The sequence below is a fragment of the Actinia tenebrosa genome, unplaced genomic scaffold (genome assembly GCF_029948245.1).
Source record: "Actinia tenebrosa isolate PJP-AT-01 unplaced genomic scaffold, QUT_ActTen_1.0 PGA_scaffold0__85_contigs__length_37466705, whole genome shotgun sequence".
In the NCBI taxonomy this organism is placed as follows: domain Eukaryota; kingdom Metazoa; phylum Cnidaria; class Anthozoa; order Actiniaria; family Actiniidae; genus Actinia; species Actinia tenebrosa.
In genome coordinates, this window is record NW_028292569.1 from 4,202,316 (window position 1) to 4,221,121 (window position 18,806).

Below are 18,806 nucleotides of genomic sequence, written 5' to 3' on the forward strand. Positions count from 1 at the left end.
TATTGAACGTCAGTCTGGAAATTACGCGTAATCTTATGCCATAAGATTTATGCTAATTACTCATCTTATGGCATAAGATTTATGCTATTCGCTCATCTTATGGCATAAGATTTATGCTATTCGCTCATCTTATGCCATAAGATTCACTATCTTCTCGGAATCCATCCTAACAGGGGGTGGTTGGGGTCAATTTCGTAAAATATTTCGTAGATTACGTCAGGGTAATAAGGAATATCCTTATCCAGCCGACAAAACATCCACTCGGCTTTTGTCATATCAGAAACCTCGGGAATAGACTTACCGGTAATTTCAGACAAAAGATAGGGAATAGCTTTGTAATATTTCCCTAGTTTTAATTTTTTCAGCGTTTTCCGTAGACTTTGCGGGGTTGGCTCTTCTAAATGGTCTATGATTTTCTTCTTTACTTCGTCGCTTAAATATATCGGATGTAAACCTTGGATATGACTCATCCAGTCCCTGAAGTATTTTAATCTCTTATATGGCGTTTTCTTACGACCTCCATTGGCGTAATATTGCTCTTTGGTAGCATTTGGTACGGCATTACGAATATTCTTACCACACTCGTAACACTGTGCTGACGTGTCATCTTCTATTTGCATTTTTTTACCACAACACCAAAAGGGTTCTGGCTTAGGTACGATAACTTTAGGTCTTAGACAAATTATGCAAAAGTCGTTAACGAACTTCTTACATTCGTGCATCGTATATTTATAAGATATTTTAACATTCGCGCAACATATAACAGAACACGGGTAATTCCCGCGGGGGACGCTAGTGCATAAACACGGGTAATTCCCGGGCGATTCCGAATGGTGATCGCGAGTCCCCCTTACTGCTGCTAGGGAGAGAAAGAGGAGAGACTCTGCTAGTAGGGACCCCTCCACAAAGCCTACCACACTAATACTCGTTGTGCGAATCAGCCATGCTTTCACTTGAGAACTATGAGATTTCCCAGAGGATTTCCCGTCATAACTTATATATTCACTTACATTACACTGTATGATTTTCTGACGGCAGTCATTAGCATATGATTTCCATATGGCAGTAAGTTCTTCTAGTTTAGAATTGGCACTAGGGTTCATAAAAATAAAAAACAATCACAATGAAAAAAAAAAATTAAGATGCTGTTTGTTATGTTTCTTGAAGCAAAATATCGGATATTCACCATTTTTCATAGATCGGTTCACTGGTCAAACACAAAGCATTCAGTCGAGGGTGCAAGGTTCAAATTTGAATAAACCTTTGAAACAACCTTGGCGCTTCGCTTGAGCACTTTGTGTTTGACCAGTGAACCAATGTATGGAAAATGGTGAATAACATCTAGAGCGTCTGATTAGCAAACAGATGGTCACGGGTTTGAATCCCGCCTGGAGCTCGGAATTTGCTTGAAGATATTTCCATTCACATATTTTTTTAAAGACGCGGGGGGGTAGGGGGGGGGGGGGGGGATGTGGCAAATATCTAGTGAAGGACATCACCGCACTTGAAAAAGTACAAAGAAGGGCCTCGAGACTAGCACTTCGACAAGCGAGAGGGGAAATGCCATACGAAGAACGATGTAAGATTTTGAAGTGGCCTATCATTCTCCTGAGAATAAGATTCTTTGTTCCATGCTCAAGTATATTCTCGTGTGCAGACGTTAAAGAGCGTTAAACAGAAATGATGCTCTATGGAATGACGCATCGTCTTGAGAATAAGATTTTTGTTTGAGTTATCTATATCCATGTGTCTTCTAATGTGCAAACGTTAAACAAAGAAAGGATACTCTAGGGAATGACACATGGTATGAAAAAGGAAAACATTACGCCCAAGGTAAAGAGGATTGTAGATCGGTTTGGTTGATTCTGGTGTAAAACTTTTTGATGTAGCTGACAGTGGTATTGGAGATCCCAATATTGGATTTCTTTGTAGTCAAGCTTACAAGCATCCATCCAACTGTGACAGAGAAAGAGTTACTAACCTTGTTTTTAAAGCTTCCAGGAGATTGTTGATCGTAAGGTGAGCTTCGTGCATGGCTCGCTCTAAGAACCGCAGACCAACATCACGACGAAGCTCTAACAGTTTCACCTGAAAGATAACAGACCAGTGGTGAAGCGTTACCTATATCTATGGTGTATCACTTAGACTTGCTCCACGCCGACCTCACTGAAACTCACAGAGTCATTGGGCTGCCTGTGCTTTATTCAGCGCACGTGAACTAATACTGGGGCATTTTCTTGACTATATTATATCATTAAATGACCTCACTGAAACTCACAGTCATTGGGCTGCCTGTGCTTTATTCAGCGCACGTGAACTAATACTAGGGCATTTTCTTGACTATATTATATCATTAGGTGACCTCACTGAAACTCACAGTCATTGGGCTGCCTGTGCTTTATTCAGCGCACGTGAACTAATACTAGGGCATTTTCTTGACTATATTATATCATTAGGTGACCTCACTGAAACTCACAGTCATTGGGCTGCCTGTGCTTTATTCAGCGCACGTGAACTAATACTAGGGCATTTTCTTGACTATATTATATCATTAAATGACCTCACTGAAACTCACAGTCATTGGGCTGCCTGTGCTTTATTCAGCGCACGTGAACTAATACTGGGGCATTTTCTTGACTATATTATATCATTAGGTGACCTCACTGACACTCACATAGTCATTGGGCTGCCTGTGCTTTATTCAGCGCACGTGAACTAATACTGGGGCATTTTCTTGACTATATTATATCATTAGGTGACCTCACCGACACTCACATAGTCCTTGGGCTGCCTGTGCTTTATTTAGCGCGCGTGAACTAATACTAGGGCATTTTCTTGACTATATTATAGAATTAGATGCTATGCCCGGGGAAAAAATGAATAGCAAGAAGGGATTTTTGATTACCTCGGCATCCTGAGCTCGTGTTTCTTGCTGCTGTTTTAGAGTATTTGCTTTCTTGATAAGTTCTTCTTTTTGTGCAAGGCTGGTATTAAACTTCGTTCTGGGGAGGAAACAAAATGATGACATGCCAGTGGTGGTGATGGTCATGATGGTGATGACAGTGGTGGTGATGGTCATGATGGTGATGACAGTGGTGGTGATGGTCATGATGGTGATGACAGTGGTGGTGACGGTCATGATGGTGATGACAGTGGTGGTGACGGTCATGATGGTGATGACAGTGGTGGTGACGGTCATGATGGTGATGACAGTGGTGGTGATGGTCATGATGGTGATGGCAGTGGTGGTGACGGTCATGATGGTGATGGCAGTGGTGGTGATGGTCATGATGGTGATGACAGTGGTGGTGATGGTCATGATGGTGATGGCAGTGGTGGTGACGGTCATGATGGTGATGACAGTGGTGGTGATGGTCATGATGGTGATGACAGTGGTGGTGATGGTCATGATGGTGATGACAGTGGTGGTGATGGTCATGATGGTGATGACAGTGGTGGTGATGGTCATGATGGTGATGGCAGTGGTGGTGACGGTCATGATGGTGATGACAGTGGTGGTGATGGTCATGATGGTGATGACAGTGGTGGTGACGGTCATGATGGTGATGACAGTGGTGGTGATGGTCATGATGGTGATGACAGTGGTGGTTATGGTCATGATGGTGATGGTCATGATGGTGATGGCAGTGGTGGTGAGGGTAATGATGGTGATGACAGTGGTGGTGATGGTCATGATGGTGAGGACAGTGGTGGTGATGGTCATGATGGTGATGACAGTGGTGGTGATGGTCATGATGGTGATGACAGTGGCGGTGATGGTCATGATGGTGATGACAGTGGTGGTGATGGTCATGATGGTGATGACAGTGGTGGTGATGGTCATAATGGTGATGGCAGTGATGGTGATGGTCATGATGGTGATGGTAATGAAAGTGCTGGTAATGACTACAGATATTTTTTACTCTAGGCTAAATGATTTTCCATTGAGATCTTTTGGGATAAGATTTCTTTGTTTGAGCTTCAGTCATATAGAGCGTTTTCACATGACGTCAAAGCCACCCTATTGGTGTACCTTTGACAATAACTTTGTCTATTTTCTTATGTTAGGTACACAAATATGGCTGTCATCTCTATTGTCATTTAACTCTCTAGGGGCTGAAGTGAAAACGCTCTATAAGTGTAAATGTATAAATGCTTACTTTTCATTGCTCAACTCATCTTTAGCTTCTGTTAATTCTTTCTGTAGTCCAGCGATGGTAGCCTGATAACGGTCCCGTTCTATCCTAAAGTGTTCTTCAAGGGAGTTAGCAAGCTTGACTTTTTCTTCACACGTCTCACCAAGTCTCTTCAGTTCTGATTCTCCTTCTTGTTTCGATGATTGTAATTCTTTTTGTAATTTCTGCACAAGTATGAATGTCATTAGGCGTAGCCATTTTGACAAACCACATCTTGTGATGCTTAAATACTCCTATTTCAAAAAACGTTGTCATCGCCAAAGGCGATAGGCGATAGGTTATTCCAACATGGAAATGCCGTTTCGTTGAATACAAAGAATATTGAATCAGTCTCAACACGAAGGTCCATGTTCTTGACGAGAATAAGAAACAGAAACACAAGTCATTCCAGCTATTATTGGATTTTAGAATGACCCTCTCCTATTGCTTTTCGCTTATCTGCTATTGCCTATCGCCTTTCGATGACAACGTTTTTTGAAATAGATGAAGAACAGTATTTGATAAATGTTTAATTTTAGCAATGCTCCTTGCAGCATGCCTACAGTTTGCACTAGTCATACTATAAAATGTTTTATTCAGTTAGAAACTGCTGCTGCAACCATTGCAAGAAGCAGGCCTAGAAATTACTTCTTGAAGTCAGCCAGACAAGTTGCAATTAACAAATGCGTTAAAACACTCATGAACAATTTATAAGATTTTGGTTCAACTGGAGCCACCATACACGTCACGAACATGGATTTTTATACTTCGATAGAGATTTGACGTCACGGGCATGTCAAGGCAAAGACAGGCGCGTTAGTCAAAGATAATTAGGGTTGACTATGACCTTGATGAAGCTCTAAGTCTTCATCTAAACTTGGATGCATACTTCATCCCTGATGAAGTCATCCTCATAGTATTCGAGTGGTCTTTATATAAAGATCACATGTGTCTTTATATATAAAATCACTTGAATACTAATGAAGAGGACTTTATCGGGTATAAAGGTTCATGCACGTGACGTGTATGGTGGCTCCAATTGGACCATAAGCTTATGAATTATTAATGAGTGTTTTAAGTTCATATATTATGTGTAAATAATGTCAGCACTGGAGAAAATATACCGGAAAAACGCGCAGACAAAATTTAGGAATATTTCATATCGTTTTGACATTTCGCTCATAGCATTCGCATCGCCAATATTGCATTTCAGGTTTGGTATGCAACGTGCAACAAAACCTTTACCAACCTTATTTGATATATAGAGGATATTACATGGGCGCGCGGAGATACGAAATTTATCTTCGAGTGTTGAAAAGATCTCTCACGAGTGAGCGTAGAGAGAGATTTTCAACACGAGAAGATAAAATTCCTATCTCCAAGCGGCCATGTAATATTCTGTTTATTATATAATTATCAATGAAGTATGTTTTGGCTTTTTCAGGCAATTCTTCCCGTGTATTTTTGAATAGCCATCGCAATGGTGTTATCTTCACACGTGAAAATAACATGTTATTTTCACCTGTGAAGATATCAATTTTTCGAAATAGAGAAAAATAGATATTTCATTGGTAATTATATAATAAAGCTGTATATTTACCTCTCTCTCCGTTTGAATATCGGTGAATCTTTTCTTCATTCTCTCCAGTTCTTGAGTATGTCTCTCTTGGATGCTATTCAGCTTTTCTGTAGCATCCTGCAGCTTCCTCGATATTTCATCCTTCTCTTGTGTCATCTTCTGATATTCCACCTTGAAGGGCTCTGGTTGTGAATCAGTCATAATACCCTTGGCTTTCGTTTGCAGTTGTGTTTGTACTCCTTTAGACTTGCATCCAATGGTAGTCTCTGAGCCAGAGTTTTCAACTCGTTTGTATTTCACAGGGGTAGACAAAGTTGGACTCCAATTTCTATTTTTGCTCTCAGTGTCTTGTACCTGTCCATTTATTGCTGACAAATTCTCCCGACTGCCACCCACTAGGGGTAACAAATTGTCCAGATTACCAGCCACTAAGGATGACAATGTCTTTTGATCACTACCCTCTGGGGGTGACAAACTCTCACGACCCCCACCCTCTTGTGGTGTTAAATTTTCCCCATTACTACCCTGAGTGGTTGTTTTTGTACCAGTTGGCTTTTTCAGTTCTAATGTTTCATCAGAGCAGTCACGGAATACATCAAGTTTTGATAACATTTCACTACCATTACCGCTAAGCGTTTTAGAACCTTCCAATACATCACTCTTCTTCTGTTTCCATGGAGATCCACTCTGTTCCATATTGGACAGCAGTTTTAAAAGGTCAGATCCACGCCCCTTAACTGTTCCTTCTTGCGACAAGTTGGAAGTTTCTTCATCGTCTTCAACATTCTCCGAACAAATTGCATTATCCTTAGATAAATCCTTTATCGGTGACACATCACCTACTTGCAAACTCTCGCAAGACGACGGCTCACTTGGGATAAACTCCCTAACTTCAGGATTCAATGGGGACTTCCTTAAACTGGTATTTGAGGAATGAACAGTGCCATTGCCGTTAAACTGGCCAATATTATCGTCCTGTAGGAAATCATGCTCCATAGCCGAACTATTAAGTGTCCTTATACTAGGTTTATTTTGGGTAATATATTTGTTAACATTTTTGACTATTTCTTGGAAGTGCAGTTCGTCTGGAAGCATGACGACATTGCCTTGTACGACAAATTGCTCGGATTTCATTAGAAATTGTTTAATTCCGCCACACTCTTGTATTTTTTGTTGATGTGTTTCGGGTAGAAAGCTGATTGGTTCGATCATGCGTGCATCGCCAACGTCAAGTGGTCCGTGAGCATTGAGGGTCTCCTTAAACAACCTGGAAAACAATATTTATAGTGGTTCAGTATGAATACTGGGCAAGGACATCAAACAACCCTAATGAATTTTGACAGGAATCGAACTAGCGTGACAAGGCCATCAAACAAACCCTATTCTTGTGTGACAGGAATCGAACTAGCGTGACAAGGCCATCAAACAAAAATCTATTCTTGTGTGACAGGAATTGAACCAACGTGACAAAGCCACCAAACAAACCCTATTCTTGTGTGACAGGGATCGAACTAGCGTCACAAGGATATCAAACAAACCCTATTCTGGTGTGACAGGAATCGAACTAGCGTGACAAGGATATCAAACAAACCCTATTCTGGTGTGACAGGAATTGAACTAGCGTGACAAGGACATCAAACAAACCCTATTCTGGTGTGACAGGAATTGAACCAGTGTGACAAGGACATCAAACATACCCTATTCTGGTGTGACAGGAATCGAACTAGCGTGGCAAGGCCATCAAAAAACCCTATTCTGGTGTGATAGGAAACGAACTAGCGTGACAAGACCATCAAACAAACCCTATTCTGGTGTGATAGGAAACGAACTAGCGTGACAAGGCCATCAAACAAACCCTATTCTTGTGTTACAGGAATTGAATCAGACTTTAGAGTAAACATGGGGCTCCTCCTCTCCAAACCAAAACACACCTACAGAAACACCCAAATAAACCATAGCTTATGAGACACTTACGAATACATATAATCTTCAATAGGATCTACACAAGTTTTTTCTTTAGGTGGTGGAGTGTCTTTAGGAGCAGTGAGTGTAGTAGCTTTTGGGTCCACGGCTGCACGGTACTCTTTTTCAAAGGCCTGCACATCAGACTGCAGATGAAGAGGGATGGCGAAAGGAGAGTTTGGTACAGTGGAACTGAAACTGATACCAAGAACAGATAGTCACTAGATTTTACATGAGATATTGTGCGTAACAACCCGTGTCCACTATACAATAACAAAACATATCTCTCCATAGACCCCTTGCACTAAATCCCCTACTTTCTAGGGGAAAAAAAGATTTTAATCCTCAAGAGAAGGATATTCTTTCGTTTTGACCTCAAAATTGGAGTTAGCGCAAGATGTCTAAAGTCAGAATGGTGACAGGACCGAAATACCCCCTTTTAAAAACCATGGTTCCGTCTCTCCACACTTTCCCCGTCCAATTCTTGGGGTGCATGTTATGCCATAGCCGCCATGTTGGTTGACGATAACAAAGCATTTCTCATTAGCTTCTGTTGTTAGATCAACCAATACGGCGGCTGTTCCATTGTTATTTATTATATAGTTGGGATAATACGCGCGCGCTGATTGGTCGAAAACTGTGCGCGAGGTTCTGTTAGATTCTGCGACCGTCTTTCTTTTTACGTAAATAAATTCAATACCAAGATAAAATTAGTAACTATATAATGAAACGAATAGAACAACTTTTTCCTTGCTTCGTTCAGAAATAAAGCACTTAGGAAACGCCTTCAATTCTTGCGTGCTTTATTACTGAACGGAGCACGGAAACATCTGTTTTATTTGTTAATTATATCTTATACACCCATTTCAAGAAACGTTGTCGGTCGGCGATCTGAAATCTGAGACCGAAAGGAATTGTGGGTTGTAGTTCGCAAAAAGTTAATATCTTGATATACTAACTTTGAGCGATGACCTGCGCTGACAAACTATCTGGGTAAGTGTATATTGAATTTTGAACGAGAAAACACTCAGTTCCCCACAATTCCAATCAGTCTCAGATTTCTGATTTCAGATATCCAACCGACAACGTTTTTTGAAATAGGTGTACACTGGATGAGGAAAATATCATGTCATCTGTAGAAATCAAAGTTCTCTTACTTTTCTGGTTTTTCTTCGTCTTCTTCTTTCACTGTAGCAACGGTAGGTTGTTTAGCCCCCTCTCCTTGACCATCATTCAGAAACTCGTCCAAACTTTGAACATTCTGTCAAAGGATTTAAAAAAATGCAAAACCGAATGACCAAACGATGCTGAATTACTGTAAAAAAATCCTTGTTTTACGAGGGTAAAACTTAATAGCCAGTGGCTAAAAAAACAAATTAAGAATAGCTACATACCTAGAATTAATTTTAAAAAACCTAATAGGACGGATTGCATGATGGCGTCATTTGACTCCCACTACCAAGAATGCTTCGCGAATTTTCTTTCTTATTTAAATTTGTATTCCCTCATGAGAATAGTAAGACAATAGCCAATGTGGACGAGCACGAATATGTAGCACAAAGTACGATGGGAAACCGAGTACTACACAAATTAGAACAAAAAAATCAATAGAATTAACACAAAAAATACTATTTTATCTTCGTCTGTTGAAGTACGTAAAGTTTCATAGAAAATGTCAAAGGAAAAATTGTCAGAGGAATTTTTAGAGGAGCTGAAAAACCGTAAGTACTCGGTTTCCCATCATGCTTTGTGCTGGAGATTCGTGCTCGTGCATATTGGCTATTGGTGCTAATTAACTGAACAAACGAAAGTGTGCAAGGGAGTCTGGTAGTTGAGGTCAATGATACCAACATGCAAACGTCCTATTACTAGCAATAATACAACCATATAATATTATTACCTTTTTCTTCTTCTTGCCTTTCCCCTTGGCACCTCTCAGATAACATCCCTGAAACATGATAACAATACACTGTGTCAGAGGAACACTGAGGGAAACAGTAATAGATAGATGGTTATACAAGGTGAGTTGATAGACAGACCCACAACAAGGGTCTGTGATCTGTTTTCTGTTTCTTTATGTGTTGCTTTAGCCACCTTCGACGGCCGTATGCTAGATAACTTAAAAGCGGCGCGCGTCTATATACTGCGAAATAAACACGATGGGAGCTGTAGAGCAAGAGAGGAGTCGTAGAGAAACACGAGGCGTAGCCGAGACTTCTCGAGTGCTTTACAGCTCCCATCGTGTTTATATCACAGTATATAGACACAAGCGGACGTTTTATATCGCTTTTATAAAATATTTTTGAATGATTTCGCGCGAACGTGTCTCTGTCCTCTGATATAAACAAGGTAGCCACCCAATCAGCGCGCGCATTATATCTCAAATATTTTATAATAGTTAATTATGTTTCATTTCCATGAAGTAAAGTCATTATCGTCATCCCATTGGCTCAGCCGGTTGGTAACTGGCCTGTTGTGCACGTGCGGAAGGTGGTGGGTGCAAGCCTCTGCCGGATTAACACTCAGGGTCCAAGGGTCAGTTCATTTTTTATGGCCATGGGGGAGGAGGGCTTGTGGGATTTGTGGGGGGGGGGGGGGGGGGGACGTAAACAATCATGGCATTTAAATGGGAACCACCTCAAAAATATTTAGCTATCAATAGAAAATTTATTTAACAAATTAACCTGTTGTAATTTGTTTACCGAGCTCAGAAATAAGGCTAAGACGGCATACACTGGAGTTTTAAGAGTGGTCAATACATACCAGATCATCTTGCATTCTTTCTTCTCCTTTTCTCAGGATGTAAACTCCAGTATCTACCACCCTTGTGTCTTTGATGAGTTGTTGTGGTTCTGCACACTAATGACACACAAGTGAATATAATAAATCCGGTGCGCTCATTGGTTACAATTTACATCTTATGCTGCTATATTCACCTGCAGGTGAATGTAGCACGCACGCTTAAACTCACGCTTATTTGTCAATTTGTGCCGCTTGCAGAGATAAATAAAATTTTAAAAAAAACTTTGTCTTCATTATTTATTGCATTCACTTGTGTTGATATACTAAAACAATCATTCACCTCGGGCTTGGTAAATTATCGGGGAATATTGACTCGCGTCTTGGTAAATATTCCCCGATATTCACTTAGCCTTCGGCGAATAATTCTTAATTAATTGGAATTTAGCTTGTGAGGTTAATATGGAGGGAGGAAAACAAAAAACCCAGAGAAAAAACCTTGTATCAAGGGAGAGACCTAACAGACTCTGCTCATATGTGATGTCGCGTCCAAATAATGAACCCAAGACTCCAGAGGTGAAAAGTAAGTGAACTACAACTACCCCACTCTTGATTTCTAAATTCACTTTCTGCACATACCTGGGTTTTATGTACTTCTTTCTCTTCTGGTTCTTCAGCTGAAAAAGTAAGAACGAATCTGTAAGAACATACATTCATTCATAAGTGTGACGTCTATTAAGGCTTAATTAAATATACATAATTGAACTGGTTCATAGAAACAGTATTTAAAAAGATCATTATTTTACTCATGGTTTACATGAAAGCTATTTTAAATTTGCATTATTCAAAATGGCCAGCATTTAATATATTACTAGTTACAACAAAAACACTAAAATACCTTACTTGACGTCATCATCATTAACATATTGGAAGTATGAACCTTCATAACTTAGAGACGCATCACTCAAATCAAGAAATATTTTACCAATAAACTATTTACTTTATGCAGAACCAGTACTGAAAATATTGTCAAAGGGTTCATTTGCACTTTTAAAACAAATTCAACTGGGATGATATTAGAAGGATACACCTAACTGAAAAAACGTTGTCAGGTTCAAAAAAAGGTTATATCATCAAAGCTAAGACCGAAGGGGAGCATGGGAAGACAAACAATTATGCTAATTTCATGCGTATTGCAGTTTTCCCTTCCTGTGCACATTTTATGCATCATGGCTTTGGCATGTTGTTAATCTAGGTCAACCGACTTTGCTCTACTGTGCATTTTTACATGTCTATATGCAAATATAATACACATTTCGGAGTACCCAAAATCCTTTTAGCTTCGATGATATGACCTTCCTGAACCCGACTACGTTTTTTCAATTAGGTGTGTTGTTACAAAACATTTCTATATTGTTTATTCCAAGAGCATCAAGATTAACCTACCCGGTTTTGTTTTTTCCTTGATATTGTTCGGAGCAGGATCTTTATTCTCTTGCTCTGCCATATCTTTTTTAATGTTGTCTGCTTTCACTTCTTCTTTTTCCTTTCTTTGTTTCTCTCCTTTTGGTTGTTTTTGATTGCTAGAATAGACAGAATTGATTGTTTATCAATGAATTATATCCTAGGGAATATTTGTTAAGTGGGAAATGCATCCCGTGATTTATCGGCCATTGGCCCAACACCAGACAGTGTAGTTTATAGGGTTGATGCCCCCTTGTCATGATGCCCCCAGTCATGACGCCCCCACGTATACCATGACGCCCCCAGTCTGTACTACCGTGACGCCCCCAGTCTGTACTACCGTGACTGCCCCCAGTCTGTACTACCGTGACGCCCCCAGTCTGTACTACCTTGACGCCCCCAGTCTGTACTACCGTGACGCCCCCAGTCTGTACTACCGTGATGCCCCCAGTATAAACCCCTAGTCTCTATTAACACTTATTTAATAAGAAGTTTAACAATATTTCATAGTATAAATCCAAGAACGACAAAAAAATAATGAAAAGGAAAAAAGTTGACAACAAAATTTCATCTGATTTAAGTCCGATTATTAAAAATTGAATCGGTTGGAATCACAAACTCTTTAGCACTGTCACAGATTTTCTGTTTTTGGGGAGGGGGAGGGGTAGGGGAGGGTTAATATGTGATTTGTTCTTACCCATGAGCTTTCACTTTGTTTTGCTTCACTTGTTTTTGTTTGGCTTTCACATTTTCTGGAACAAACTGAAAAAAGAATTTAAGTTTTCATGGCAAAATCAAGGGCTAAAATGGCAGTGTTGTTAGGCAACAGACCTTTTACCGTGGGAGTAATGTATTCCCATTTCAGACCACATGTCATTCCCTAGAGTACCATTTCTTTGTTTAAAAGTTAATTGTGACAAGACACATGAATATGGATTCAACTCAAACGAAGAGAAGACTGTTATTCTCAAGGGAATGACGTGCTTTGAAATGGGAATACATTATGCCCATGACCAGCCCCTCCCTTGTTTTCCATTATGTTTATAGTAAAAATGCTATGGCTTGGATTTTTTCATGTAGCCCCCACCTCTTGAGACTGATTTTTTATAACCCCCTTAATTCCCCCCCCCCCCCCCCCCCCCAAATCAAAGATGACTTGGCCCTTAGTATCCTATTTATTTTTTAATTGACTGCTGTTAAATAAAGATACTAAAATAATTCAATATACCTCAGTTTTGAGTCCGCTAGTACCATATATCTGGATACCAACCACAGGTGCACCACAATCAGGTGTCAAGCACACACGTTCTAGATAGTCCTATGAAAAAAGGTATTAATAAATATGAGACAATATTCAGAATTTTTATGAAGCCAGATTGGAGTTTCAAAGGGTTGGCAATGGTCTGAGAAGGGTATATATTGGTGTTGCTTAGTTCCAGAAAATGACTCCTCCATGGAGGGTGATTGGAACTTCAAGGGGTGGGAAGGGTCTGAGAAGGGTATATTGTGTAGTACCAGAAAATATCCACACCTCACCCATGGAGGTGGATTGGAATTTCCAAGAGGTGGGGAGGGTCTGAGAAGGGTATATTGTGTAGTACCAATAAAATATCAATACCTCCCCCATGGAGGTGGATTGGAATTTCCAAGAGGTGGGGAGGGTCTGAGAAGGGTATATTGTGTAGTACCAGAAAATATCCATACCTCACCCATGGAGGTGGATTGGAATTTCCAAGAGGTGGGGAGGGTCTGAGAAGGGTATATTGTGTAGCACCAATAAAATATCCATACCTCATCCATGGAGGGGGATTGGGACTTTCAAGGGATGGGGAGGGTCTGAGGAGGGTATATTGTGTAGTACCAGAAAATATCCACACCTCACCCATGGAGGAAGATTAGAATTCTCAAGGGGTGGGGAGGGTCTGAGGAGGGCATATTGTGTAGTACCAGAAAATATCCAAATGAATTTCCAAGGGATGGGAAGGTTCTGAGGTATATTGTGTGGTTCCAGAAAATATCCCCACCTTGTCCATAGAAGAGGGTTGGAATTTCCAAGAGGTGAAGAGGGTCCAATAAATGTGTTTCTGGTATTTTGAGATTATTATCAATACAAAGACATTTACCTTGTCAGCATTGCTATCACCATAGTTACTCTTATATTTCTTCCAGCAGTTGGGATGATATTCTATTTTACATGATTCATCACATATCAACCTCACATAACCCTTGTAGTCTGGGGGAGAAAACAAAGACATGAGACAACCTCATTTTATCATTCGTTTGTTTGTTTATTCATCCATCTATTCACCATCTATCCATCCACTCACCCAACCCATCCACCCATCCACCCACCCATCCATTTATCCATCTATTCACCCACCCACCCATCCATCCATCCATCCGTCCATCCATCCATCCATTCATTTATCCCCCCACAAACCCACCCACCCACCCATCCATCCATCCATCCGTCCATCCATCCATCCATTCATTTATCCCCCCACCCACTCACCCATCCACCCTTCAAACCACCCACCCTCCCACTCTCCCACCCACTCACCTACCAATCCATCCATCCACCCACCCACCCATGATGTTTGAAACCCATCAATGAATATGGGTGGGGTTATTATATGAAAGTGGGCGTCACTGCCATAACAAAACTCGAGTCTGTTCCACAGTTCGGTGATTTTCATAATCCCCTACCTCCCTCCCCTACCTGGCTCCTCTCTTTCATACTCCATTCCCCTATTCATTCTAATCTCCCTCCATCATGCCTCCCCAAACTTAACTCACCAGGATCAGAAAGGTAGATATTTATCTTCCCTCCATTACATTCATTATATCTACATATAGCATCAGGTCTAGGTGGATGTTGACATCGTGATATGATGTCCTCAAACGCTACCTAAAACAAATAAGATTACAAGTTAGAATGATTATATTAAATTTTGTCAAATATTTTGATATTTTGAATAGCCCACTTCCAAGATATGCTTCACTTGTCACACACAAGGGTTTTAATGCGAGGCTTTGTGCATAATGCTGAGTGATTAGTGAAAGAAAAAGAGAATAAATTAAATTCAGGGTTCCTGCTGCATTCTCGTTACAAAATTCAAGGACTTTTTAAGCACTTTTCAAGCACGAAAATTCGATTTTCAAGGACAAAGTTTTTTGCATTAGAACGTGGTTTTAAACACTGATTCAATGTTAAAGTGCAGCTAATTCAGCCGGGGCCACTAGCTTAGATAAAAAACGAGCATGACACGCAACCAACCAGTAAACAAGCATCCAGAAACTCTTCTATCAATTTTGATCATTATTCATTTTAAAAGGAAAGTTAGAAATAACATTAAGTTTGCATTAAATTCAAGGAGTATTCCAGGGGTTTTGGCATTTTCCCCTATTTTCAAGGGCTTTTCAAGCGCCCTTAAAAACGTGTTTTCAATTCAAGGACTTTTCAAGGATTTCAAGGAGTAGCACGAACCCTGTTAATTTTACACATAGCCTCATACTGAAACTTTTGTGTGTCACAAGCGAAGCATATCTCTGAAGTAGACTATTGTAGTGTACCTTGAGTTTTCCTGGTTTAGTTTCTTCTATAATGGTCTGTGTTCCTGGCCATCTGTATTCACCATACTCTTCTCCACATCTCACCATGTTGAATCCTTGGTTGAGTGGTTGAAGAGCTTCACTAAACCTAACCACAACAAAAACTAAGGTAAACAGATTTCAAAGATTTATTCCAAGCAATCTCTAACTTTTAAGTGGCTTCAATTTATTGAATCAGTGGGGGATGGGGGTTAATGTATTAAGTATTTGGGGGGGGGGGAGGGGGGAGGGGGGAGGGGTGTGGGTGAGGACAATAAAAACATTTGGGTAAAGATACAAGAGAAGTTTTCCAAAAATGTTTTTACTGCCATTTTCAATACTAAGCGAACTCAGTAATTAAAGTTGCTCATTCGAATTTGTTTTTTTATTGCTGCCAGTCAAAATATAGAAGAAAAACCTTTATAGAACTGCATTTTGGAAATCATTTTCCCATAAGATACAACTTATGTCATTGATGTTGACTGAATTGATTGACTTTGATTGATGTTGATTGTTGGCTACAGCTGTATGTGGTAATGCACTACGGTGTTGATGATCCTCCTACAGCCATTCTCAATCACATGTTGCTCTTGCGATTGTTTCTGTCGCGATGAAGGAGGTTTTGGTGGATGCAATCACAAGGCATTTCTTTAACATTGTCGGAAACACAAAGCTATAAGGGCACGTGCCTATAGAATGTCATGGAAACGCCTTGATTGACATCCACCAAAAGCTTCTTCGTCGCAACAGAAACAATCACTAGAGCAGCGAGTGTGATTGAGAATGGCTGTAAATGAATTATAGGATTATACCACCTGTAGAAAGTAGAATTTGAGTAAATGTTGTGTTTTACTAACTTGTTCTGTCGTCGAAAGACCTTTCCAAGTCCATAGAAAGCCAATGGGAACTTGATATCCTTGTACTTGACAATGATTGTCTCAAACTGTTTTGTAGCTTCAAGGAGTTCCTAATTACAAACACCAAAACTGTAAGTTGATACAATCTTATGATTGACATAAAGCACATGCAGAAAAACCATGAAATGAATAGAGGATATTACATGGGCGCGCGGAGATACGAATTTTATCTTCGAGTGTTGAAAAGATCTCTCACGTGTGAAGATAAAATTCGTATCTCCAAGAGGCCATGTAATATTCTGTTTATTATATAATTATCAATGAAGTATGTTTTGGCTTTTTCAGGCAATTCTTTTCATGTATTTTTGAATAGCCATCACAATGGTGTTAACTTCACACATGAAAATAACATGTTATTTTCACGTGTGAAGATATCAATTTTTTGAAATAGAGAATTTCATAGTTAATTATATAATAAAAACAAAGTTCATACTGACAAATAGTAAATATTTAGTGAATATCCGTTGCTATCGCTAAAATTCGTTACACAAAAGACACAAATGGTTTCTTCCGTATTTTACTTTGTGTAATGAATGTTCAGACTAGATTAATTCACAAGATCTCAGAATATTATTTCCAAGCATTCAGCTTGGCTTTCCTAAAACCTTACCTTGTAAATGCCGGTTTCCAGACAAGCTGTGCCGTGGGCATATAAAATTAGAATGTAATCTATACTTTTAATTTTGAATATCTAAAAAAGATACAAAATCAGATATGAGGAAAATAATCTCTAATTATAAAATCACTGAATCGTATGAGTCATAAAACAAAGTTAAGTAGAGACAGGGTTTAAAATAGTGACTGGTCATCAGACAATGACCATCTAGGATTGAAACTGGTCCGGTCATAACTTTTGCCTCTAGCATCTTTAGAAACGTCAATCTCATACCCAGAGCCTACGTTTCTTCTGGCTTGCAGCGAAGAACGAGGGCTCTGGGATAATCCATTTTTGGCGCATGCGCAGTTTTCCGGAAGTGAAATATAATAAATGAAAATCATGCTTTCAAACTTACTTTCGATCAAAATAAGAATTAGAAATCGGGAACATATTTATTTTTATTTTTGGCAAGTCTTTTAACGTATGCGCTCTTATACTGGAAGTCCAAGAAATCCTGGTCTCAAAAAATGGATTATGCCAGAGCCCTTGTTCTTCGCCGCAGGCCAGAAGAAACGCAGGCTCTAGGTATGAGATTGAAGAAACGTGGTATGACTGAGCCAATTAATTTGGTTGGTCATCATGGCCGACAATTGAACAGCTGTTATTTTAAGCCTTGTGAAGGAGCTTGAAGTGGGGGAACCCTAAAGTCATAAATAGTTGACTACAGATTAGAGTAGAATAGTGATTCACCTCAAATGCATTTTCAAGTGAGAGCATTTCAAAGGCTTCTCCATAGTAACGTACAGATGCCTTCACTTTACCATCCAAGTATGCCTTGCTTCCCTATTCACAGTGATGTAAGAATAAAATTAATAATAATAAGTTTGTAGTTGGAAATTTATTTTGGTATGCTAGCATGTCTGTAATCAGGGGGTAACAAGGCCCATAACTATCAGATGGATGGGCAGAATGACTGGCTGACTGACTTGCAGACTGAATGGCCGACTGACTGGCTGACTGAAAGACTGGCCGACTGACTGGCCGACTGACTGGCCGACTGACTGGCTGACTGACTGGCCGACTGGACAAATTAAGAGTGTCTAAAGGGGTTACGGGGGGACTGACCATTCAACCAACTTAGTCATCCATTTGCCCAATGTCTTAACTACTCAACTATCCAATATGAGCATTATACTTAGACTTTTCACCTGTTTGAGTGCAAAGGTAAGGTCTCTTCTCTTCTGAGGGCCCTCTGTTACCTCTAGTGCCTAAATATTCACCAAACATTAAAAAACCATAATTAATTAAATAAAATCCACAAATATAGACATACAAAATGGTAATAAATAATTCTACATCTACATCTAAATTTATAATGTACAAATGTACACAATGTACAGTTATCGCACTTATAGTACACATAACAAAATTACTCGACTCTGATTGGTAGAGAGGAGTACAATTATAGCGTTAATTGTACTCCGTAGGAGTACTAAATTAAGTCGCTATGGCAACACAGCCAAAACAATGTCAAAACAATTATTTTCTATCATTTTGTACTTAAAAAACATATAAATAAAATTTTAAAGCCGTAAGAACTAATCTTTTTTATGCATTTCAGTTGCGCGATGGACTGAAAATCGCCCGCCAAATAGACAAAGATGAACGGCGTCGCTTCGCATTTTTTACTGAAATTTTGTTGAGTGAACTATAAACAAAAAATCACGCGATCTTCTCATACAATTTGGAATTAATAGACACTCGTAATGTTTTGAAAGTTC

At 39.7% G+C, this 18,806-nt stretch overlaps 1 protein-coding gene across 2 annotated transcripts in view; it reads right to left on the reverse strand.

Moving 5' to 3' along the window:
* Positions 1-18,806, reverse strand: part of LOC116301460 (uncharacterized) — a 55,803-nt gene that overhangs the window by 22,898 nt on the left and 14,099 nt on the right. For both annotated transcript variants that reach the window (XM_089028789.1, XM_089028742.1), the window contains exons 20-39: positions 18,234-18,293; positions 17,776-17,868; positions 17,038-17,118; positions 16,368-16,477; positions 15,493-15,619; positions 14,716-14,827; positions 14,043-14,152; positions 13,148-13,237; positions 12,617-12,681; positions 11,902-12,038; positions 11,095-11,132; positions 10,480-10,575; positions 9,617-9,664; positions 8,874-8,977; positions 7,729-7,914; positions 5,776-7,021; positions 4,161-4,360; positions 2,906-3,002; positions 1,982-2,088; positions 1,011-1,092 (exon numbers count right to left, since the gene is read on the reverse strand). In XM_089028789.1, coding sequence (XP_088884915.1) covers positions 1,011-1,092; positions 1,982-2,088; positions 2,906-3,002; positions 4,161-4,360; positions 5,776-7,021; positions 7,729-7,914; positions 8,874-8,977; positions 9,617-9,664; positions 10,480-10,575; positions 11,095-11,132; positions 11,902-12,038; positions 12,617-12,681; positions 13,148-13,237; positions 14,043-14,152; positions 14,716-14,827; positions 15,493-15,619; positions 16,368-16,477; positions 17,038-17,118; positions 17,776-17,868; positions 18,234-18,293 — 3,189 coding nt within the window. The remainder of the gene's footprint in view (positions 1-1,010; positions 1,093-1,981; positions 2,089-2,905; positions 3,003-4,160; positions 4,361-5,775; positions 7,022-7,728; positions 7,915-8,873; positions 8,978-9,616; positions 9,665-10,479; positions 10,576-11,094; positions 11,133-11,901; positions 12,039-12,616; positions 12,682-13,147; positions 13,238-14,042; positions 14,153-14,715; positions 14,828-15,492; positions 15,620-16,367; positions 16,478-17,037; positions 17,119-17,775; positions 17,869-18,233; positions 18,294-18,806) is intronic.